Source organism: Uloborus diversus, chromosome 1, assembly GCF_026930045.1.
Source record: "Uloborus diversus isolate 005 chromosome 1, Udiv.v.3.1, whole genome shotgun sequence".
NCBI lineage: Eukaryota > Metazoa > Arthropoda > Arachnida > Araneae > Uloboridae > Uloborus > Uloborus diversus.
Window position 1 is genome coordinate 39609199 of NC_072731.1, and position 25798 is coordinate 39634996.

General features: G+C 32.1%; 1 protein-coding gene across 1 annotated transcript in view; it reads right to left on the reverse strand.

Moving 5' to 3' along the window:
• The window catches only part of LOC129229454 (focadhesin-like), a gene marked incomplete in the record, with an annotated part of 113314 nt that overhangs the window by 34597 nt on the left and 52919 nt on the right, over positions 1 to 25798 (reverse strand). Inside the window, 5 exon segments of the mRNA XM_054863771.1 lie at positions 9412 to 9556; positions 16941 to 16999; positions 19327 to 19569; positions 21987 to 22212; positions 23446 to 23487. Of these exon segments, the coding sequence (XP_054719746.1) occupies positions 9412 to 9556; positions 16941 to 16999; positions 19327 to 19569; positions 21987 to 22212; positions 23446 to 23487 (715 nt within the window).

Here is a 25798-nt window from a genome sequence, read left to right on the forward strand (position 1 = left end):
GTACTAAATTTTTATTTTCATCCGACTTCAAAGGAGGTTATGCATTTGTCTTCGGCTTTTTATATATGTTTTCTAACTTCTCCATGATGCCTGAACCGATTTAAAAAATTCTTTCCAGATGGTCCCATTGTAATTTTGTCTGGATATGATGAGGGGTCTCAGAGAAATCTAAGAAACTTTGAATTTCATGTGTTGTGGCTACGTAATCCAACTTACGTCACCTGAGCGATACGTCACAGGTAACGTGGTTTTGCCATAAATGATGCATTTTCTCTACGGAGGAGTCTTGTCTTGAACAATATTTAACACTGACGCCATCGGGAGGTTTAATTTTCACGCCGCCACATGTGAATTTTGATTATATTCTTACTAATGTATCTATTACTGATGTAGCAAATCAATAAATTGTGTTTTGCTGTGCAAATAGTTGAATTAATTAATTTAATATATATTTTTTGCAAATAAGTAACTCTAATTAGTCATTAATTTTTTTGTAATGTTTCAGTTTTTAAATATATTTAGTGTTTAATTCAAGGGGAATTGAAGACAAACGTCCACCCCCCCCCCCCCCTTCCAACGATAAAATTTGTATTTCTTAATAAATATAAGGCAACTGGTGTCCGATTTTTGAGGTTTGACAAGTATTCTAGATTTAATATTTCAGGACGCTGTTATTTTAATTTACAGTTATGGCAATACTAATTAACAGACTTTGCCAGAATTTTTTTTATGTATTATGTTCCCTTTATGAGAACAATTCTTTTTCTGTTTGAAAGGGTATACTTCTCCCGGTCGTCCAATGGTCATCAAGTCCAGGTAAAAGGGATTCTGGAGGAAATGAGGGAACTCTTCAAATTAGCTATTTACCCTTTGCTGTTAATTTATAGCATCTCACTTCGTGAAACGATTTTTATGGTTTTTTTTAGTTCAATGGATAGTGGTGGTCTAACTAGGGTCCCAAACCTTTGCTTCACCATATTTGTTTTTTTAAAAAAAAGTTATGGGCAAAAAACAATAAACTTCATTTAATTTCCCTATTAAACGATTAAATATGAGACCTATTGTTAAAGGAAGTGCCATAAAACAAAGGTACTTTCTTTACTCAGTGTTAAAGAAAGTACCATAAAACATTAATATTAATCAGGGGTGCCCCACCCCTTAATCAGGGCCCGAGTAGCAACAACTCATCGGGCGTTCATCGGATTCCGATGAGTTTTCATCGGAAATTGCTCCAATATGTCTCATCGGCAATAGTAGAATCCGATCATTGAAATCCGATGAATTTTGCTCCCTATACTGATGACATTTGGAGCAATATACGAGCAGTGCTACTCCGAGGTGATGAATTTTGGATGAAAATACGATGAGATATGGAGCAATATACGAGCAGCACAGTTCCTAGGCGATGAATTTTGGATGAAAATACAATGAGATTTGGAGCAATATATGAGCAGTGCTGTTCCGAGGTGATGAATTTAAGATGAAAATACAATGAGAAGTAGTAACAACCATGATATAGGGACAAGAAGGAGGAAAAAAAAATTAACAGTGGGAATGGGGGTCCGCTATCTTCCCAATAGGATTTACGTTGGAGAAAGGTTGAAAATGCATCGTAATGGTTGGAAATATGCTTTGGTTAGATACAGGGTTCATACCCTTTAGGCAGAAAAAAATTCAAGCACTTTTCAAGTACTTTTCAAGGTAAAAAATTTTGTTTTCAAGGCAATATCATAAATTTGTACTAAAAATATTGTATGCAGATTTCATTTACTACAAACACATGGAAATAAGGCAATAATACAAAAATGTATAGGAAAACAAAATTGCTTTTTCTACAACGAGAGACGCTTTGATGAAAGATCTACTGCGTTGAAAGTTTTTCTGAAAATGTTTGAAAAGTATACCAAGAGGTTTAATTTTGAGGTTTTTCAAAGGTTGCAGCAGTCAGAGGTTTGTAGATTTTCTAGTATCAGCAAATTAATACTTAAAAAAAAACCTTTCACAAGTGCTTTTATGGGAAGAAACTAAAATACCCAAGTTCAATGGCATTGCCAGAGATGAGTTTTTGAAGTCACTCCCCCCCCCCCCCCGGTTTGAACATTTATTTCCAATATCTATACAGTGGTACAATATAAGGGCGGTTAGGACAAAAACACTACCCAGAAAGTTATTTCAGTTTGCACTATTAAGTTCTAAAAATATTAGGTTTGCAAATCATTTATAAGTATGCAAATCAATTATTCGTATGTATTTATTAGCTGTTCAGCCAATAAGGCATTTCAACTGTCCTCGAGTAAATTTAAAAATTAGGAAGTAAGAAAAGTTTATGAAAGTCCACAGTCCAGTCTCTACACCTCAAAATATACAAAAGCAGCTTAAGCAGTGATAAATGCTCTGAATGCAAACTTGAGCTTATAAAGCTTTCATTGATTAACTTGCAATAGACAATAAATGTGCAAGTTCAGATTTATAGAGCCATATTTCGAAACTGAAAAGATTCACAAGAAGTTGACATATATTATGACAAAAGTAGTTTTATTTTGGGAAAAAATGGGTTATTGTTGAAATTAGAATTTAAATTTAGAAAGGCAATAATATTCAGGTGCAGAAAAAAAAGCAGCTTAAGCAGTGATAAATACTCTGAATGCAAACTTGAGTCTATTCAGCTTTCATTGATTAACTTGCAATCAGGGCCGGATTACTAAATAGGCAAAGTAGGCAGTAGCCTAGGGGCCCCGAGGTTCTGAGGGGCCCCGGAGAAATATATTTGTTGAAAATACGTTAAAAAAAGTTAAATTTTCCTCAAAAAAGGCCCCTCCCCCTTCCCTGTTTCTATGCAATAAAAGTATATGCGTGTGCACGTTTGCGAGTGAAAAATTTAGACATTGCAGATCCCCCCCATACCTCTCCCCCCCCCGTTTTTTGACCTTGCCATGGCTCTAGGGAGCCCCATCACTTCTAATGCCTATGGGCTTCCGAATCCTTAATCCGGCCTTGCTCGCAATAGACAATAAATGTGCAAGTTGAGATTTATAGAGCCATATTTCGAAATTGAAAAGATTCACAAGAAGTTGACACATATTATGACAAAAGTAGTTGGGAAAAAAAGGGTTATTGTTGAAATTAGAATTTAAATTTAGAAAGGCAATAATATTCAGGTGTAATTGTGATTTGTGAATTCATAAAAAATCACCTGAAAGTTTCAAAGAGCAAAATGGAGCGAGGGGGGGGGGAATAATTTTTAAAACTAAGACCCCTATTACTTGAATATACATATGTACAACAATAACTTTTGCTATGCATACAATTCATAAAATAGTTTATTAAGTCAAAATATTCTGCATAGAAATACCATGCCCAGGGCCTGTTGATAACCAGCAACAGGCACTGGGCCTAGCTAGGCTGGTACTGGTCAATTTATTAGATCCAAATGAAGATGAATGACCCTCCTTAAGCTATCTACCCCTTTGCTGATTAAAGCCTCTTTCAGTAAGCTCCAAGTACCCACAACCTTAATAAAGTAGTAACTTTGAACATTTGAGGAAAAGGGGGAAAATTGGAGATATAGGGAGGTAAAAGCATAAAAAACGAACACTATTGAATTTCAAGTGAATAATCATAACACAACCACCCCTGTTATACACCTTATTTATTTTAGCAGACATAAAAAATGATGTACTTATAAATAAAATTATATAAATCAACTTTATATTTAAAAAACAAACTTTAAGTTAATTTGTTAGATGCTCAACTGCTGAAATTTAAATTTTTTAAAAAAAAATCTGTTATGACCAAAAATTAGGTAAAGATAATCATTCAAAATTGCAAAAATAAATAAGCAAATAATTAAACAAGACCAAGATAATAAATTCTTTAACTCTTTAGTTATTAAAATAAAAAATAAAATAAGCTAATCTGATGTAGCAGTATCAAAATAACTACTAATTGCCAAAAATATAAAAATATTTACAAAATGCAAAAGGATTGAGATCTCAAACAAGGGAAGCAAATTTTCGCGAATTAAGTTTAATGTTGTCATGTTTCCCATAAAATAAACTTATATTTTACTGAAATTAAACATAAAATATGCTAATCTACGGTAGCAAATATGAAAATAACATCCGGTTAGTGAATATGTTTAAATATTTGCAAGATGCAAAAAGATTGAAATTTCAAACACGAGAAGCAATTTTTCGCAAAGTCTGAGTTCGTTCGACGTGGCATGTTTCCCATGAAATAAATTTATTTGTTTTTGATCAAAATTAAACAAAAAATATACTAATCTAAGGTAGCATATGCGAAACTAACATTTGATTAGCCAAAATATGTAAATATTTGCATGATGAAAAAAGATTGAAATTTCAAACACAACAGCAATTTTCCGCGAAACCCGAGTAAGTTCAATGTTGTCATGGTTTCCAAATTAATTACTTTGTTAATTAATGAAATTAAACAAAAAATAAACTAATCTAAGGTACCATATGTCAAAATATCTTTCGGTTGTAAAAAACATCAAAATATTTACAAGATGCAAAAGGATTGAAATCCCAAACACGGAAGCAATTTTTCGCGATGTTGCATACTGAACACATGTTCAGAAAATTGCATTGGTGAAATACTTTTTTAAAAATTCTAAGCACAATTCGTTGATTTTTGAGAGAATTTAAGCACTAAGAAACTTTTTCAAGGTTTTAAAACTTTTTCAAGGTTTTCAAGCACTTGAAAATGAACTTTTTTTTTTCAAGCACTTTTCAAGGTTTTTCAAGGGCGTACGAACCCTGAGATATTGGTTTTTTCATACACTCATCCGATCATTCGAAGCATCGGAGGATGGTTTTAAAACCGACCTATATCTGACTAAACGCATTCTCAACTTATTTCTCACCTTCAAACATGTTTCACATTTACGCCCATTTATTACAAGCTGGTTGCTGATTTGCGCGTTCTGCGAAGCGTGCGTAATGCGTCCCATAAGCCCCCCCCCCCGCCTCTGCAGTCTTGTTGAGACCCAGGACTTGAAAAAGGGGTGAGGGAGGAATGCGCCAGGGGCATAGCCATTTCCTTTTTCAGGGTCACATACACATTCACACGTGTCGTACTTGCTCACGGCAAGTGTTCAATCCTCGCAAGTACTCAAGTCTTCCAAAGTAATTTAATTCATTTTTCCAACTATTTTTCTTTATTTCAATAAATTTAAAACTAAGATAAAACATTGTTTTTTTTTGTATGTGTGTGTTTGATTATTAAGTGCATTCTACTTTTATTTGTTTTCCAAGCACGACAAATCATTGCGGCTGTGCAGGTCTAGATTTTTCTTGTTTTAAACTGCTTGAATTTTTTCTACAAATTCATTTTGGCAGGGGTTTTTAGGGGCAGGTTGTTTCTAGGGGAATTTTCTCTTTTTTTTGGGGGGAGGGGTCTCCGATGAATCGAAATTCTTGAAATTTTTGCTCATAAAAACTGATTTTCTTTTTTTTCTTTTTGATAGATGCTTTAACTAGTTTTTTTAGAGAATTTTGTGAATGCTTTGAATTTGTTTTAGAATTTCATGTTGTTCCTTTGTTTAGCTTTTGTAATTTTTAACGCACAATACACGTGCAATTTACCATAGAAATAAAATTGTGTCTTTGAATGAACTTTTCTCGTTGATGGATAAAATACATTAAAATTCTTTCCCTAATAATAAAATGAAAAAAAAAAAATCAATGAACATGAACTTTTGAATGAAATGGGAGAGTATAATAGTTCGACAAAACAATAAAATAAATAGTTTTTATGATATTCAAGTTTAACCCACGTCATTTTAATTGTTATGAAGATTCTAACTGAATGTGTATGCGTATGTTTTTTCTTTATTTTTTATTTTTATTTATTTATTTATTTCTTTTTTTTTAATTCTTATTTCAGGTCAAAGCAAAATTGAACCTTCAAACAAGCTAGGTTATTTTTCATGGCAGAATTTTAAAGTAAAAAATTTTATTCTGTCTTAAGAATAAGCTAGCTGGTAATTAATATTTCCTGAAAAAGAAAAAAAGAAACTAATGTATGCATATGAAGATAATTTTCGAGTAATTATTCAGAAAAATAAAAGGTAAGAATTATCAATATCTTAATTTTTGTTCATATTCTATTGAAACGTTTGTAAATGATAGAGAAATGATAAATTGTATGTCAAATTCAGCCATTTTATCATTTTATGCTAATATGAATGAAAAATTATTCTTTACACTCGCTCTTCTAAGAGCACCTCGTAATACTTATTTTATTAATGAAATGCTACAGTTAAAGTAGATAACATTGGAAGATAGTTGGTTTAGCGTGGAAATTCATAGTGGAATATCATTAGAAAATGTAGGTTTAGAGTTGTTTTTTTACATCGAAATTACGTTTGGAAATTGTTAGTTTACCGTTGTGTTTTACATTGGAACAACATTAGAAAATGTTGGTTAAGCGTTGCTTTTTACATCGAAATTACGTTTTTAAATGGTTAGTTTAGTGTTGAATTTTACATTGGAACAACATTGGTTGAACGTTGTATTTTACATCAAAATTACGTTTGTAAATGGTTAGTTTACAGTTGTATTTTACATTAGAATAACGTTTGAAACTAACCAATAACCAACCGTTGCATAACCGTTTTCCGACATACCGTTTTAAGGTACGTTCCGACATAAGATGCCGACGCTGGTCCAATGTAATATAATAATGTTGGGCCAATGTTCGTGTGCTAGCTGGGTTGGATGACCACGTGACCCTTCCACCATCTTGAAAACTTTCAGGAGGGGTATTTTCGGTCGACGTCATTTGGAACAATTATTTAATATATTTTAATTTTTTTTTAAAAACTTGTTGATTTAATTTATAATTTCTTACTTTTGATGAATGTGATTCATGATTTCAATCTAAGTCGGTTTAGCCGGGAATCGAACCCTGAACCTCTAGAATACGAGATTCATATGCTAACCACTAGACAAGTAATGTTCCTTCTAAGGAGGAAAGTAATGTGTTAAATGGAAAATCATTTGTGGTGCCATCTATCAGGGGGTAAGGCCATGACAGATTTCTGGACGGAAAGTGAGAATTTTATTCAGTGAATATACTTCTGGCGCCAGCTAAGCGAAGAGTCGGAGTCGACCTTTTTGCCGGCAAACCGAGTCGGAGTCGGTAATTTTGGGAGTCAAATTGAACGGAGTGGAATTGTTTTGGAGATAGAGAGAAATCATTCAAGAGTGGGAGTCTCATTTTGTTCGCAATTCCAGTGAGGTAATCGGGGTTGGAATCGTGGAGTTAAAGTTGAATTGATTTTGCAGCAAATCGGAGTAAACCCAAAATCCAGGAGTCGGATTTGGAGTCAAAGTCAGTCATTTTTCCTCCGATTCTCAACCCTGAATGTTGATTCGTATAGCCTTAGGTTTGATCAATAGTCGGATTATTCGAATAATAAAACTTATCCTATTTTAACATATTGGAGATTTCCAAAAATTTTAGATTAGGAAAATTTTTATTGGAAAATTTAAACGACCCACTTTTTTTTCCTATGAAATGTAACTCGGCAAATTTTCATCGGAAAATTTGATCGTTACGATCTCTTTTTCCGATAAAATGTAGCTCGGCAAATTTTCATCGGAAAATTTGATCGTTAAGATTTCTTTTTCCGATGAAATGTAGCTCAGCAAATTTTCATTGTAAAATTTTATCGTTACGATTTTGTTTTTCGATGAAATTTCGCTCGGAAAATTTTCATCAGAAAATTTGATCGGTACGATCTCTTTTTCCGATGAAATGCAGCTCGGCAAATTTTCATCGGAAAATTTGATCGTTACGATCTTTTTTTCCAATAAAATCCAGCTCAGCAAATTTTCATCGGAAAATTTGATCGTTACAATCTCTTTTTCTGATGAAATGCAGCTCGGCAAATTTTCAACGGAAAATTTGATCGTAAGGATATAGTTTTCTGACAAAAAACAGCTCATCGAAAACCGTTCTCGGATTCTGATTGCAACGATATCAGCGTGCATTACAAGATGAGTTTAGGAGGAGTCGATGATTGGTCGAGCAAAATCCGATGATTGATGCTACTTGGGGGGTGCCAGCACGAAAAATGTCTTTCCTTTGCATATGTAAACAAAGAGTAGGGAAATATCTATTTGCATAGGATTAGAACAAAGCAACATTGTATTCAAAATAAAATTATTCAAGCCAAGAATTTGACGACTACACCAATTTCTCTATGGGATTGTTTCCTTCAGTCAAAAGTACTACTTTTAGTTACTAAAATTGATATAATCAGCAAAAAAAATAAAAAAAATGTGGAGCCAGAAAAAACTTTTATTTTCCCAACAGTTATTTTTTATTAATTTTCTTAACTGTCTGGTTTTGGAAAAAAGGAGTGGTTTTTATGACGTTACAAGTGATGTACTTTGGCGCACTACTCCACTGCTGCACTAAATGTTTACGCTTTGTTGTCAACCGCGTTTCCAGGTCATGATAATTTGTTCTGTGCGCTAATGGCATCAGTGAACGACATTTCATCACTTTTGATGCCATGTGCAGAAGAGTAAAAAATGAATTTCAATCTGCGCACCAATTAAAAAAATTGTTAAAAAATATTAGATTTTTTCAAATTGTTTAAAAAATGGTTAAAACCTATGTTTTTAAGCAAGCTCTTTCAGAAAAAAATATTTCTTTAAATTTCGGAAACCACCCTATTGCCGAAATATTCCTTTTCATCCACTTATTTTGAGATTAACAGACAAAAAGCAAAATTGGAATAAATTATTACTGTTTGGTATTGTGCGTAAATATAAAAATTGTATGTTTCCAGACATGCAGTAAACATGAGTAAGAGTAGAAATAAAATGTTAGAAATAGTTAAATTCATGCAAGTTTTCTCAAATATTCATTTATGAATATGGTTGAATTTCAACCACTGGGCAAACACTAGTTAAAATAATTCATCGTATAGTAATTAAAATCAGTGTTTATTTTATAATTGGGTGTTTAGTTGATTTTTGTTCTGGAATTGTAAAATAAATTTGATTTATAGGTTTGGGTGGGAAATCGTATGTAAATGTGACCAATATTTTTTTACTTTTTAGTTTCTTTGTTTTTTAAATCTTTTTTTTTAATTTAACAATAATTTTCAGTCTTGATTTAACTTCCATCATATTGCTGAAGCTTCCCTTACAATGAAATTCCTGTAACAAACAGCAAAATTTTGCAGTTTCTTGCAGTTTGTTGTAATGGGAATTCACAGTATGTTTAAATCCAGGTTTGAATAATTTGTCTAGCAAAGATTTCCTACTTTTAAAACAAAATAAAGCTTTATATTAAGTATGTTTTTAAAAGTTAGACAAATAATTAATTTTATTAAGTTTTTTTTTCCAGCATAAAAATGTTCAGCAATTTTACTTCAAAAGCCATGGATGACTGATCTTCTTCCAATAGTTTCTCATGCATGGCATTGCATACAGTAGAAACCCAGTCTTTGAACTCTTCAATAGAAGTTTGGCTTAAGGATACAACAGCAATTGTCAAGCAAATAAGTGAATTTGAGCTAGAAGAAAAAAAAAAAAAAACTTGAAAACACTTTAAATAAAATTTACCTGAATAAAAACCTAATATTTTCAACATGTTACAAGGATGGAACAGCAGAAATACTGAATTAGAGCAATAAAAACTTTCTGTCTCAGTTAATTCAGCTCCATTCCTACTTATTAAGTAGAAAATAATAGTCAATTCTTAAGGAAAAATATATATTTAAAACAAAGGTGATTCAACAAGTAGTTTTTCCAAAAATATCATTTGTACCAGAGTTAATATGAAAAAAAAAAAAAAATCGTACATAATAGATTAGCATTGAATTTGTAACAGACTAACAAGTATAGTTATAGGTATGCATACTATCTGCAACAATTCTGATGCATTTTGTTAAAGTTAAAGCCATATTAGCAAAATAAAACAGCTATAACTTACATATTATATAGTTCCAAACTATTTGGGAAAATATTTACAGCTGGGAATAAGATTTCCGCTGGTTTAAAAACTCAATTATTACCAACATGGGGCTAATAATCTTTGATATGGTACATTCTGCTTAGAAAAAGAGGAGCAACACTTTTTATTGGCTGATAATCATTACAGTATGTTGATAATAAAGCAAACTGATTTCTTCACTGCTATTTTAACAAATAAAATCATATAATCCTTTCTCCACCAGAGTTCAAGGTATAGTGCCCAAACCTCACTATGTATCATCCATTTCAAAAGAAATAAAGGTTGTTTTTTCTACTTCTTGTGAGAAACTTTTACAATATAATAATATTACATTCGGTCTTTGTAGAGCAATCATTAGTCCAAGAAGCATTTTCATTAGATATAATTTCAACTAAAATAGCCTTTTTTCCTCTGTCTGTCCAAGACTTCAGTTGGCTAGAAGTCTTGGACTTCAAAATGGTTGAACACTTCTTGGAAGTGTTCAACCATTGTGCAAAACAGAAAATCTAGATTGGGAACCGTATGGCTTTGAAAAAATGAAGATGAAAGATTTTACTTACTTTTGGAGAGTTTACTGAAAAAGAGAAGCATTATTGGCACAGATTTGAGTTGGAATACTTTCATAATACTACAACAAAGATGATCCAACTAACTAAACTCCTATTTCAATGAGCTTCCAAAAAAGTAAACATTCTCAAGGTAAAGCTTCATCTTATCAAACATATACTTTCATGGGCCCCCATATGCAAAGTTGCAAGGGGGGGGGGGCTCAAATATTTCCCCGTGGTTTAGCAGAATATTTTTCCTGTGGAAACCGATTTCAGGACAGATTACAGTCATTAAAATTTGACAATTTTAATAATTTATTCATTTCTGGATGGAGAAGAAATGTTTTTACATTTTTGCAAAGAAAAAAGTACTAAAAGCAAGGAAGTTCTAATTTCAAAGGAGAGGGGTGGGGGTGGGGCTTGAGCCCCCCCCCCTTGCCTCCCTATATGGGCACCCTCGTATACTTTACAGAGCTTTGATTTAGATTTTTTTTACACATGAAAAAGCTGATTCTGGACAGCAGATGCGAGTTATTCAGCAGCTACATGACAGTTGAATAACTTTTGAAGGGGGGGGGGGGGGTAAATCCAAAAGCATTTAGGATCAACATCCTAACCTTGGTTATTATTTTTTAAAATATCTAGTGGGTTATACTCATATTGTAAGTCTGTTGTGCTAGAAAACTGTTACAAATACAACATTAATGCTTTTTATTTTATGTGTTTATGAACTATTATACTTATATAAATTTTTAAGTGAATAGACTTAGCGAATACATTTTAGTAAAAACTATTAATATATTTTCATAACAGACTCTCACACATGGGCTCAGTTGTGCCTAAATATTCCAATCATCCTTCCACATTTTTTGAGAAAAGAGATTAGGACTGGGAAAAATACCCCTGCTTACTTGTTTTTAGTTGATGATTAGTTATTTTGCAAGGCAGATGAAAAGCTGATTTTGAAAATACAAAAGTGCAGACAAGACCACAATTAAAACTGTTGCTACATTTTTAGTTTTTCAAATTTTATAAATTCTTTTGCATATATTTAAAATACAGTTTCATTTCTATCAGAAAAAATGTATGCAACCAAAAAAAGGTAGAAAATAAAAGGAACATTGGAACAGGAATGTAGCTATGGGGGGGGGGGAGGTCCATGGGGTCCCGATCCCCTCTTCTGATAGGTCACTGTCCCCATTGAACAGAATTCCCCCCCCCCTCCAAAAAAAAAACGAATTTTGATAATCTTTCATTCTAAATATTTTCATTAATCAACAACTTTCTCACATTCAGTTCAGCTCAGAACATTAGAACCTCTGGGGGTGGTGGTGATGGTGGTGGGAGAGGGGGGGGGTAGGCGACAGAAGTTTTCAACCCGTGGTATGCGGCGCAGACCTGCCGAAAACGAGACATGATCTTGTTCCCCTGCCCCACAAGAAAATCGCCAGCAGCTCATGAATTCCTATTTCTCAGTTTTGAAGCCATCCGAAAAGGAGACATTATCTTAGTGCCCCTCCCCGCAAGGAAAAGTTGTGGCAGCTCGTAAACAAACATTTATTATCAACAAAAGATTGATGAGAGTCATAAATGATGAAAATGTGAGAGACAGAAAATTTGTAGGAATGTTTTTGCGGGAAGGACGGAAGGTCATACCAAGAGGAAAGCGACACTTGAGATGTTTTCCTGAGTTTAATCAGAAACAGATTCCCTTCTCTTTTTTGTTGGTCAAAGGTGGGGTACTAACTGAATTGTGTTCACTAGGTCAAAAGGAAAAAGTTATCGATTAGTTTTAGCTGAAAATATAAATTTTCTTCTATCTTCTAGTTCCATTTTTAAACCATAAAATACTATATAATATTCGTGCATATGCTTCATTTAGCAAATTTTTTGATAGCTATATACTGAATTCTTTGTATTGAAGAATTATTTAAAAAGTATCTACATTCATAATTAAAAAGCACAGTACATTCCGAATGCAAAAATAATAGTTATTCTTATCTTCATATATATATATATATATATATATATATATATATAATAGCCAATGATTGAGTAACGCACCTGAAGTCATAAACAATGAAACTCACGCCACGCCATGATAATTTAATAACATGTTTCGGTAATGTTTAAAATGCAGGGAAAGGTTTTATTTTGACAAGGTTGAACTGAATCTGGTATCTGAACTGAAATGGCACAGAAATGGCACAGTCTGGTAAGACTGTGCCATTTCAGGGCAATGAAGAAACGAAAAAGTGGTCAACAATGAACGCTATCTACTGAAGCTTAGGGTTAATCCACTGGAGTTAGGATTTAAAATGTCAACTATCAAAATGTCACCAAACAGGCAAATGCTTCGTTCAATTTTCATCTGTCATATCTTGACGGGCAATTTTCTAGTTGTTATATAATTTCAAAATATCAGTTTAAATCAAACCTAGATTTTTTATTTACAACTCTTCTTAGAGTTTTTACTGGAGATTTGTTTCTCTTAAACCTTTAGATTATAACATCTGATGACTTAGAGCAAAATGTTTGCAAATTGAGGCTTCAAACAACCTATGAACCTTTTATATTTGTCACCGAAAGATGATTAGCTTTTTACAGGGTATATCTAATTTTGGTGCAGCTGTATCAAAAAAAAATAAAGGGTGCGGCGAAAGGTATGCCCTAATTTTGGAGAGCAATAAATAAAATACTATTAAATGTAGAGGATTGGAATTTTTTCTATTACACTTGGTACTTCAAACAGTTTTTCAACATTAACGTTTAAAAATGATATCTGCAAGATGGCGGCCTCCAGTAGCAATGCACTGATATAGCCGATTTTGGAAGCTTCTGGCTGCATTTTGGCACATCTGAATCTAAATGGCATTCACCTCTTATGATTCTCTTTTTCAGTTCTTGTAGGGTATTAGCATCATCCCCATTCCCTACAAGAACTAAAAAGGAGAATCATCGAAGAGGTGATTACCTTCAAGGGATCTTTGTCTGAAGGGCAAAGATTACCTTCTAAAGGATTGAGATTTGATGACCGCCAATTGTAGAAATTTAAAATTTTTATATTTGAATATTGTTAGTAAAATAACTAGGTTTAGAGTGTCACATTTTGTTGTTATAATTCATTACTGTTACTATCGGTCATTTCTCCTACAGTTGTTTAAATTGAAATTTTAAATTTAGAATGGAATATTTTGTACAGAAGTTGTTTTGAATCAGCATAATAAACAGAACTACGGATTTGATTTAATTTATTTGTTTTAAGGCAAAAAGCTAAAGACTATACATAAAAATATTATGAATACAATATGTCCGTAAATATGTTCAGACTCATGAATTAATTTTCCTAAGTTCTAAAAGTAATACTTCCTCTTATCACCCTTAAATGACCCTGCGTGCAAAACTCCTTAAATAGAAAATGTCCAAGAAAAATTTTCAATATCTTTGATGGCCTGATAAATAGTATTTATCAAGAAATTATCATTCAAATTTTCTTCAAAATTTTGACATAGAAATTTTATTGTTTAACTTAATTCATCGTAAATACCATAGCTGATCTTTAGATACCTATTTAAGCAACACATCACAAGAAAATACTTATTAATGAGTAACGACACTTTCCTGTGTATTTTAGTTGCCTGAACAGCTTTAATAATGTTTTCCTAAGCTTTTATATGAAAAAAAAAATATAAAAAAAGATGAAGATTAGAAGTATCATTCCATTTCTTATCGTTGAAAGAATTCCAAAAATTTAAATGAATAAAGAAACATTTCGAGCTTCTCTTTAATGAGCCTTGGCGATATTTTCATTCATAGAAGCATTAAATTTTGTCCAAAATTCAATTTGAAACTGTCAGGGGTGGGGAATTATGGAGTAAGACAGAGTAAGACAGTTGATAATGCAGTTAAAATAAATATGAGCTTTCTTTTTTTTGCATGCAAATATACGAAGGGCCACGGGGAAGAATGATCATAGTCCACCATGCTCGAATTTCCCTCATTATGTTTTTGAGCTAGAAATCTCAAATTGTTTCCAAGTTAGCCTCACTCTTCCCTGTTAAAACTCACTCTCTATGATGATTCTTGCCTGAATAATATTTCTCTTGACAGGGTTCATACTTTATTTGGATGAAAAAATTCCATGACTTTTTCATGATTTCATAAAAGTTTTCATGACCTTTTTACACGAAGAGAATGGTACTATTTAATATCAAACTTAACAATTCTTTTGGAAATGAGCATCAGTAAGACTTCTATGTGAATGCCACTACCTCATCGAAGCACTTACTTGTGATTGAAAAATATCAGTATCCTAAAAATTAAACTATTCTTAGTAGCAAGGTACTGCCCCTAAGCCAGGGCTAAGGCAGAACTACATGCAATAGACCAACATACATACGATATTTCTGGATGTAATAACTGGGCTGTGTGGTATATTGCATTTAAACTATTCAAATTTGACTTCATCATATAAATTTACATAAAGTAAAAATACAGTAAATGGACTATAATGATGCTTAAATATCTAATATTTTTTTTTATAAACCGGCAGAATGATAATGGATGGGACAAAGGTTGAATGAGTAATTACTAAGTTTCAATAAATTGCTTCAAAAGTTGCATTTTACTGTCAACAGTGCATTTAATCATCCACATAACTATACAGTATTTTGATTCTTTAAAGTAAAGCTACATTCTTTGTGAAATTCATGTTTCTACTCCAGATATTTAAAAAAAGAAAAACATTAAGTAGTGAATAAATCTTTTGCTTCAAATGTACATGTTTACTTATTTGCACATTTTCAAACGCATATAAATTAATTTGTTCAGAAATTCTGGAACATAGTAACTGCATAGTCTATAGCTAGAGTATAATGTAGAGTCTAGTGATTCTTGACATTGAAAATAGCAGTGGTTTACATGAATTAGCTTTGCGGGCCGTATGTTGGATACTACTGTTTTCGAGTTTTCGAATTCCCCTATTTTTCTGTATTCCATCACCTGACTAAAGATCTTCATTTTCAAAAACCTTCAACAAATTAAGATAAACTCCGATAAATTTACTAATAAGGTTTTTACGAGTAATGGAAACAAACTCGGATGCAATTGAATTGCATTTTTGAATGGCCGAAATAAAAAATGAGCAAGTTGGCTGCTGCAGAATGTAAAATGTGTTGAAAATAATGGAAAATTCAAAATGAGTGATGTCCAAGCACTAAAATCACATTGCAAAAAAAGGCAAGTGGTTGCTACAGCAGTGGATGCCAATGAGATTTAAAAATTCAAATTTGTTTTTGGGAGTGTTCAATTTTCCAGTTTTAATAGCCTTTGTGTAATACTGTTTGTTAAATCACTCAAGATTTCTCATGCTCTTTTAGCAACTGTTACTTTCTCTTCGCTAAGGACATTTTTTCATGACCTTAAATAAATTTCCATGACTTAGAATAAAAATTTCAATTTTTCATGACTTTTCCAGGTTTGAAATTTGCTTATTTTTTTTTTCATGACTTTCCAGGATTTCCATGACCCGTACGAACCCTGTCTTGAATACTGCCTGTAATAATCTACGTGTTCCTATAGGTTAACCAGAGTTTTTTTAGAAAAATGGACTTTGCAATATGAAGGGCTACAGGGAAGAATGATCAAAGTTTTAATTATCATACTTATATTACATAATTACTTAATTAAGCTAATTATCATAGTATTTAATAGTAGTGTTAATTGGAATAGTACTAATTTATACAATCAACAGTTAATGCTTCTGATTTAGTATGCCTCCATTTTTAAAGTTTGTGCAAACCTGGACCCCCCCCCCCTTCCTTAACAAAATCCTAGCTACGAGCTTGATTAGAAGAAGGAAGGTAACATTGGATTGGAACTGTCCCTATAGTATTAATTTCAATACATCAAACATTTTCTCTGACTCAAAGCCTGCTTGGCCAATAAACACTCGGGATTCTGCCTTCGACTGACCATCTAATTGGAATCTCTGTTTATGTATCCCCAGAGGTCTGTCACAAAAACTGAGATGAGTACAGTATGTCTGTTGCACAACTGAGTTTATAAATATTCAAATCTTTGAAGTAAAGCCTTTGTAGAAGACATTTAATAAGCATAACACACCAGGACTGTTTCCAATATTTCTCAAATGTTTCAAATTATTTCTACTATTTACGCTTTATCTATGCTAGAATTAATGCACACTGCTTAATCTACAGCACCAAGTTAATTAATAAAAAGCTCTACTTTTAAACATTAATATACATCTTTCCCCTTCTTCAATAAAAATAAGTTTATACACTGTGCTATGCATAGAAATGGTAGGATTAATTAACTTTTTAGCAGTTCACTCATTTTTATAAATATAAGAAATTGTACTTTAATAAATAAAATCACCTGTTTTCCATACTGTAGTTTTCCATGATCTTCTTCCCCATGTTCAAAATTAAATCAGTCTGCAAATAAAATTTAATAAGGCAATTCATCAGTTTCTATGAAAAAACAAGTTTAATAAATAAACTATTAAAGAAAACATGTACCAGCAATACATGAGAGATGGATGAAATGTCTAACAGTTTAAATTTTATAAACACAAACTTTTCTATTGAAAGAAAATATTTCGGTAAGTTCAGAGAAACTTTACTTATATATAACTTGTAAAATAAACGCTAATTGTCTTGATAAAATTGGAGTTAATATTTTGCCAAACAGCAGTTGAATGAATATAGCAACGTTGTCAGAAATAAAAACTGTCTTTTCAGAAAAAATGTTAACGCTAGATGACTTTGCCGAATCAATACGGTATACGCCCAAAATGTCGCTGGTCCAAAATGTCGGCAGTTCCAAAAGTCGCCAGCCCAAAATGTCAGCTGCCTGAAATGTCGCCGGTCCAAAATGTCGGCAACCCCAAAATTCGCTAGTTCAATTGATATGAAAAATTTAAATGTATGTCAATGCGTCTCAGCATAAAAGTTGAGAAAGAATATTAATTGTCTTTCAAAGTAAGTTCCTTGAAAAATTATAAACATTACAACAATTAAAACAGATTCATGGTAATTGCCTGCAATTCTGTCTTAGTTTTTGTCATGTTTCCAATAATGCTACAGGAGCTTTCTTGGAAAAGTTATTGGCCCCGACATCTGTTCCAATGCTGCTTCCTAATATTTATTTGATTCCCTTCATCATTTCTTCAGAAATGTCAGTCACACATATCAATGAAAACATTCAGTTGCTCCTCTATCATGAACGAATTGACGCAAAAAACCACTCAGCCCCAAATCATGTATGGGTACTTGTATGGGCACGTTCGAATTCCTGCTACAGATTTTGAGGTAGAATGGTCACAAAAAATTGGTCACACACATACAAATGCACACACACTATTCTTGAAGAAAAGTTCAAAACAATTCAGCGAACATCAGAACTGAACGCCGTCAGAACCTTTTACAGTTGGTAGATAGCGAGTCACAAGAAATAAGATAACGTAAAAAAGGAAAAGTGTGTTTCCTCCAGTGCCGTATGCAAGGAAGTGGTTTATAGGGTTCAAACCCCTCTGAAATTTTTCATCCAAAGAAATGCTTTCCATTATTTATTTATTTTGTTTATTTATTTATATTTTGGTGACAAAAATAATACTATTGTTATTATTATTATTTCAATTTTATTTGGGAAACGAAATTAGTATGACAGAAAAATTGGACAAACTTATTGCGAGTTTATGGTAGTTATTGAGAAATTCATTTATTATGTAACATGATGTTTTGTAAGAAATTCCTGTCCCTCCAATTAGATAATCTATTGTAACAAAAATCAATAGAATACACATGAAACCAAATTTGATAGTTGTCATAGATCATAAATGTTTCAAAAAATGTGTTTCGTAAAGCCCCTCAGAAACTGGTTACGGCCCTGGTTTGCTCATATTCTATTTGTTTACTGAGAAACAGCCGAGAGTTTCGAATCAAAATGGGAGAAATTTTTTAGAATTTATCAAGAAACTCATTTAGTCCAGTCCCATTTTTAACGGAGACACTCATTAAAGACAATCGCCATTTATTCGCAAATTTGATGTTAAACAGCATTTTTGTACGTTTACATTTTTCTTACCAACTGAATGAGCAAATTTTGAACCAGTGAGCTCCTGGACTGGCGACATTTTGGACCGGCACAATTTTGAGATGCCGACATTTTGACCCGGGACATTTACGTGGAGACATCTTGACCCAAAACCAATTAATACACGATTCCTTTTTCTGCATTTAAAGAGTTGAACCAAATAAACTCTTTTGTGGCGTACATTTAAATATATTACAGAGTGTAAACATTACTTCATTTCTGCTATTTAAAAAATACAATTTAATCTTATGGTTAACAACTAGTCTTAATTGATTTTAGTCTTGGCTTAAAAAACAGTACTCCCATATTTTACAACAGACATCCTAGCAACAATAAAAAACTAAAGCCAGTAATAACCACAGAAAGAAATTTTCCTTTAGTCTTAGGGACACATGCAGATGATTGTTCATTTTTATAATTCAATGGCATCCGGCAGTCAGTGTTGCAAACAGTTTGAAGCTTTAAATACATTTCTCAGTACATTTCTTTTTTCTTTCTGTTATCAACATTTGAAAGGTAGGTGTTATTTTTGTTGCTTGCTGTACTTCCAACAAGACTAATCTTGGTAATAATCAACTTTGTGTTGGCTGCACTCATTCCAAGTTTGTGCATCAAATACACTGATGCATATAATATATATTTCTCAATAATAATTAGATAAACTAACCTGCATTTCTCCAATGTCGCAATATCCAGCTTCGCATAATGATCTGATGAACAGCCCTAAACCTAGGGCTGAGTAAAAACTTAAAACTGGTGAATTGTGAGAGATACTTTTTAACAGGAACTGGCACAATGGAGGTATTTCGTTTGCATAGAAACCAGTCAAGATGGATGTCAAAAGGCACAATGAAGCACTGGCACAACCCTTTACTAGGTAACTGGCACTGGAGTTCGGCCTTGATAAATGCTTAAAAAAAGAGAGACTCGTCAAAATTATTGTACAATACAAATGAATTGAATGTTAGTAGCATTAATATTCACACTTAAAGAGTTAGATACATTAAAGATAGTAATGTAGGCAGGAGTGATAGTCATGCAAAAATTTCCCATTCTATATTACCAAAAGATTTTCTGGGTCAATGAGTCAAATTAGTAGCAACTTTTTGAATAACATAATTATTTTTCTATGTTTTCCTTCACTCATATAGCTCAACTTCATTTAGACAAACATTGCAAGTAATAGCTCAACTTTTGCATAAAACTTGTTTGTACATTACTTAATTTGCAAATGAAAATATGATACTTCCTAGTTTAAATAAAATCAGAGCATTCACAGATGATGAACAAAGGCGAGTAAAAACCTGTTGAGATAGGATCGGAATTGAAAACATTACGACACTAAAAGTTTCAATTGCATTAGGACTTATCTACAGGGGCGTGCACAGGGGAAGGGGGGTGAGACACACCTGTTGGCCCGGACCTGAGATTGAAGAGGGCTTGAGACTTTTAAAATCAAGGATGAAATATATGCAAGAACATAAGGGTAAATAATATGGAGGGGGCCCCTAAAAGTTGTTTGTGACAGGCCTCAAAATTTTTCTGCACGCCTCTGCTTACCAAACATCCCCATAATACTAAATGCCTTTAGCTTTCTCATTTTTATATTGAACAAAAATGAAATAAAAAATGTCAGAACCACTCTGCCATCTTTCATGGACATAAGATATTTGTAGGGAATTTAGAAATCAATTTAATATTAATCGTTTGGATCCATTGCTGTAGCAACAGCAAGCATGGAAGGCTACACTGGGTAGTGCTGTTTACTGTGTTATTGACATAATTGGGCAGTTCATTTTTTGAGGCAAATGCAATGGCATTTTTTTTTGGCGTTTCTTTATGTTAACAAAAGTAGGTTGTGAATTGATTAGTTTTTATTCTGCTCTCTCAAATTTTAAAATCCCTCAGTTTCAATTTCAACTTTTCTACATTAATTTTGCTTTCTTTTTTGAATGCAGGTAGCCCAGTAATGTAGGTTGTAGAGCACAAAGTTGCCTCACCATGGACCCAATATCATTTAGTGTTAATATACTTCACTAAATGAGAGACACCATGGACTTTAAATCGTCTGTCCTTCATCTGTCGATTTATGTTTTGTACATATGATTTTTATTTTTACTAGAATTGCATTAAAAATACACTAGAATTGCATTAAAAAAAAATTTCTTTGCTTAAATAACCTCTAATCCCAGAGAATATTCCAGACATAAATACAAATATTTTACAGTCAAATACTGTTTAAAAAAAAAAAAACATTATAGCAAAAATCCTGTTATAATGAATACCTAAGATTGCAAATCATATTAACAAAGGGTCCTTGTAATTTAGGTAAAATGAAATTTCCCTACAACGAAATGGTTTCCTTGGTCCCCGCAATTTCACTAAAATAGGATTTGACAGTATTTGTTTTTGCACATGTTTGACAGTTTCTTAGATTAAGAATCATTTAATTTAGAAAAACATACAGTTGAAATACAAATACACATTTGACTTATTTATTACAAATTTTTCTTATATACTGCTTTTATACAAGATTTCTGTAGTTTGAATTTTCATTTTTAAAAATAAATTTTAATACCTTCATTAAATAATAATAGTGGCTTGCAGCAAAAAACAAGTTATAGTTGCAGCTACTTTTAAGAAATTCTTGGGCTTAAATTTGCAGATTTGTGTAAATTTAGAATCTTGAATTTTTAAGTTAGTTCAATTGGTTTTCGATAAAGGTTTGATGTAACAAACTTAACATTGGAAAGATAACACTCTAGTGAGACATTTTCTCCCTTGATCAGTATTATCAAATACAAATGTACAATATGATTGTGTTACAACCAAAAAACCATCATGAACTGTGGCAGCCTATTTTTTATTCCCTTATTTCCTTTTTCACTTTAAGGAAAGAAATGTGTAATTATTTTAGACTTTATAAAACATAGGATTCTTTTTTTTTTTCAATGTTTAACCACCTATATATAAATATATTTATTCATAATTATATTTAATCTTTGTCAGCGCTTCTACAGCCCTCAAGGGATTCTTATCAGATTTCATGTCAAATCACTATTAGTTTGTCAAATAAATGAATTAGAACTCTTTTACAAGCACAAAATTAATGCTTATGAGTAATAAATCACTTGCTTGATTAAATGATAGAATAACTAATTCATTTTTTCCAAAGAATTACATATGCAATTACTACATTAAAAAACCTTTCAAAATAGCAAAAACATAGTCAATCATGGATTAAACCTTAAACGTTTTCAAATAGTGCAAACTTTTTTATACTAATCAAGATATGAAAGTAAGTGCATAAAGCATAAATAATCTTACTATTAGCAGCCAACTGTGTACTTTCCCACTAAGTTTATAATCTGGATCTAAAGCACAAAGCAGCGTTTCGGTATATTCTGTTTGAAAAATTTGGTGACTAACAAAATCTCCACTCTCATCAGACAATACTTTCGATTCCTCTTCCAGACTTGAATAGAATTTCTCCAGAGCAGAAACTAAACCAGCTACAGCAAAAACAGCATTTGCATGTGACGTTGGAGTGTTCCTGGAAAGATTAATGTTCTTAAAAAATTTACCACACCTCAACAATAAAATAACAATTGAGAAAAAAAAATGTACAACAGAAGTTCTTCCTTAAAGCAGTAAATTTTTAAATGGTACTGATCAAATTCTTTACATTTTTCCAAAGTTGTTTACCTCTCTGTTACATAATAAATAAAACTGGGGTGACCGTGCCCATCCTCCCTCCTCCCCAAGAGTGCTGGCGTACCCCCTCGAAGCTACGAAGTACTGGCTCCCAGAATGAGAACCCTCTAAAACACTCCTTAAAACAACCCCCTAAAAATTTTAATGCCGTAGTTTGCGTCATAAATGCCCCCCCCCCCCCCCCCCTATGAGCACCAATGAATATAACACAGCATTTTTTAACCATTCACATATTCAGATTTAAAAAAAAATAAAAAAAATAGCATGTGCTTTTTAAATATTTAAATTATAATGATCCTCTTAGCACCTTTTGGGGGATTTAAAGCATTTTCTCTCTCTTTATACAGCAGGGTACATGTGGACAGCTCCCCACTACTTTTTTTTTTGTTACAGGACTCCAATTACGATTTTTTTTAAACATGTATGCATGCAATTATTCAAAAATTTGTAGCTTGTCGGTTTAAATCAATTTGAACAGATGGCGAAAATATGATTTGTACCAAAAGAATTGTTGCTGAAATAACCAACACAAAAGTAGTTCCATTTAAACTTTTTACCATTTTCCATTAAAACCATGATAAAAACATGATTTATATAAAACATAATTGTTGCTAAAATAACTGATACAAAAGTAGTTCCAAATTTATACATTTTGAAGTTGATATGCATTGATTCTTTCTAAAATGAAAATCTTGAACCTGTAACCCTTGAAAACCTTTTAACAATAAGCTCCTTCACAGTAAATTGCAGTAAGTAAGTATGCTTCCTTCTGATTTTCAAATTACACACCGCAGTAATCATACTTAAGGCCAAAATTAATTATTATTTTTTAATTATAAGCTGCAGTGTAGTGTTCAATTTATTTAATCAGCTATTTCTCAAGCATATATTCAAGCAAAACCTGCAGATTTGGTGAATTACCTTGATCAACAATTACTGCTTTGTTATTTCAGCTTCAAACTTTTTATTCTTTTTGCTAATGGAACAGATAATTTCATGTACAGCATTCTAGATATATAGTCAAGTTCACACCAATACATAATTATATTAATACACAAATGAAATTACTTACTTAATATTAGTTTTTATGAGGTTTATCAAACGATCTCGCACCCTGGAAGGAAGAAAAATTTTGAGTAAAAATGAAGTTTCTAGTTATATATTTAAGTTTCCCTACCAAATTCAAGACACAGTTCAAAGCTAGTAGTGTATGTAATATACAACCAGCTGGATGTATATCACATATGTAACATGCGTTGGTTGTAAGTAAATAGGAGCAATTTGATTACACATGAACATTTAAATTAATGCCTAAGAGATAAGACATTATCTCTTAGACTCTTTAGAGATAAGACATTCCTTACTATTATTTTAAAAATAAACTCACTACATTTTAAAACAAGTAGGTTAGTTATTGTGCCATTAAAAAAAGTTTAAAAAATAAATAAAAAACTAAATAAAATTAAAATATTTAAAAACAGAAACATAATGATGAATAAAAATTAACAGCCTAGACTTCTGTTTAATGGGAAAAAATCCTTAAATAAAAGATAGAATTGAAAAAATGGGGTAATGATCACAATCCTCTCTCTCTCTACTTCAAAAGAAAAAAAAGCGCTCACAGTATTATTTTACATTCTTCTTCTGCTACTTGCTTACTTATTTATTCGCAAAATTGAAATTTTAAACATTTCATCCATGAGTAAAGCTTTTGAAAGGCTAAAGTTTAATATACATTAATATACAGCTAAAGCTTAATAGCATTAAACAAACATCAGAGTTTTAATATATATATATACATATATATATATATATATATATATATATATATATATATAGGGAAAACCCAGGTAACGTGAATACCTTAAACTTTTCTTGATTACTGTCGTTTAGTTATAACTTTAGAAATTGAAACAAATGTTTATAATCAGTCTTCATTTAATGCCCTTGCGTAATGCAATAATAGTTGTCCTTAATATTGATTACACTATTAGATATAAGGCCAGTTTTCAACAATGCATGAATATCCACTTTGCCCAACACCCCGGGTAAAGTGGATTCGTTACTAGGGCAAAGCGAACAACAACATTATTTGTCATGAAACTAAACATTAAAAATAAAATAACCATCGAAAATTAAAGGAACATGTCCAAAAAACATTTTTTTGCTACAATGCTAATTATTGTAGTTATTGCAAACAAAGAAATTAAACTTAAAAATAAAATAAACGTAGAAAATAAAAGGAAGACATTTGAAAACATTTTTTTGCTGCAGTGCTAATTGTTTTTGTATTACAAACAAAGAAACTGAACTCAAGAATAAAATAAGCATTGAAAATTAAAGGCTCATATTAAAAAGCATTTTTCTACAATACTAATTATTGCAGTAATTATTGTAACAAGCAAAGAATTTTTTAAAAAAAGTCAACATCCAAAATTTAGGAGCATATTAAAAAAACATTTTTCTGCTACAATACTAATAATTGCAGTTATCACAAACAAAATCATTACCATTTTCGAATGCTGGACACTCTTTATGACACTACTCAGTACAAATATGACATTGTATCCTGTTTTCTATTGGCTGATCAGCTTCTTCAATGAACATTTCATCACAGAAAATACATTTTGCACCATCAAATTTCTTTACTTCCTTCTTCTTATCATTATCTTATGCAGTCCCATGTTTTGTAGTAGAGATTTTTGATTAGTCTTTTTGGTACTTGGTCTTTTTAATAGTCTTCTGAGAAGGTTTAGTCGAAACATCATTTAGTTACTTCATGAAAGTCTTTTTTGATTTTTCAAATTTTTCTCTTTGATTGTCCTTTACTGGAGTACTTGCCTGGAGTGTAGATCTCTGTAGTTTTAATTTACAAGTTGTTGTTGGTTTTACAGGATGAGGAATAGGTAGTAAAACGGAAGGACTGTAGTAGTTCGTAGAACTTTCAGGTTTGAGTTAAGCGGCGGGAACATCATTGCCTTGGACTTATTCTGTTGTTTCAGATTCCATGGGAGTATAAGAACGGTCCTCAATGGTAGTATTGTCTTGAGATCTTAATATTGAAGGACTTTCAGGTTCGAATAAAGTGACGTGTCATGACTGGACCAAGTGAATATGGTATTCACTTTGCCCAATCCGCTTTGCCCTTTAGATACATTTTTGAGGTTACTAAAAATTACTAGAAAACCAGAGCATCTAAACTTGTCATCTACGGATAGTTGAAAACTACATAATCGTACATCAAATCCTATTCATAACAAAGAACATGTCACAAATAGTATTAAAGTTACTAGCTACGTCGCCCGGCGTTGCACGGGCTATCTCAAAAATGAAAGGGATGTCAAGCTGATGTTTTTGTAATAGTCTAACTTCTGCTTCTAACGCATTAAGGATAAAAAAACTGCAGGTAATGTAGGGTTTGCGAA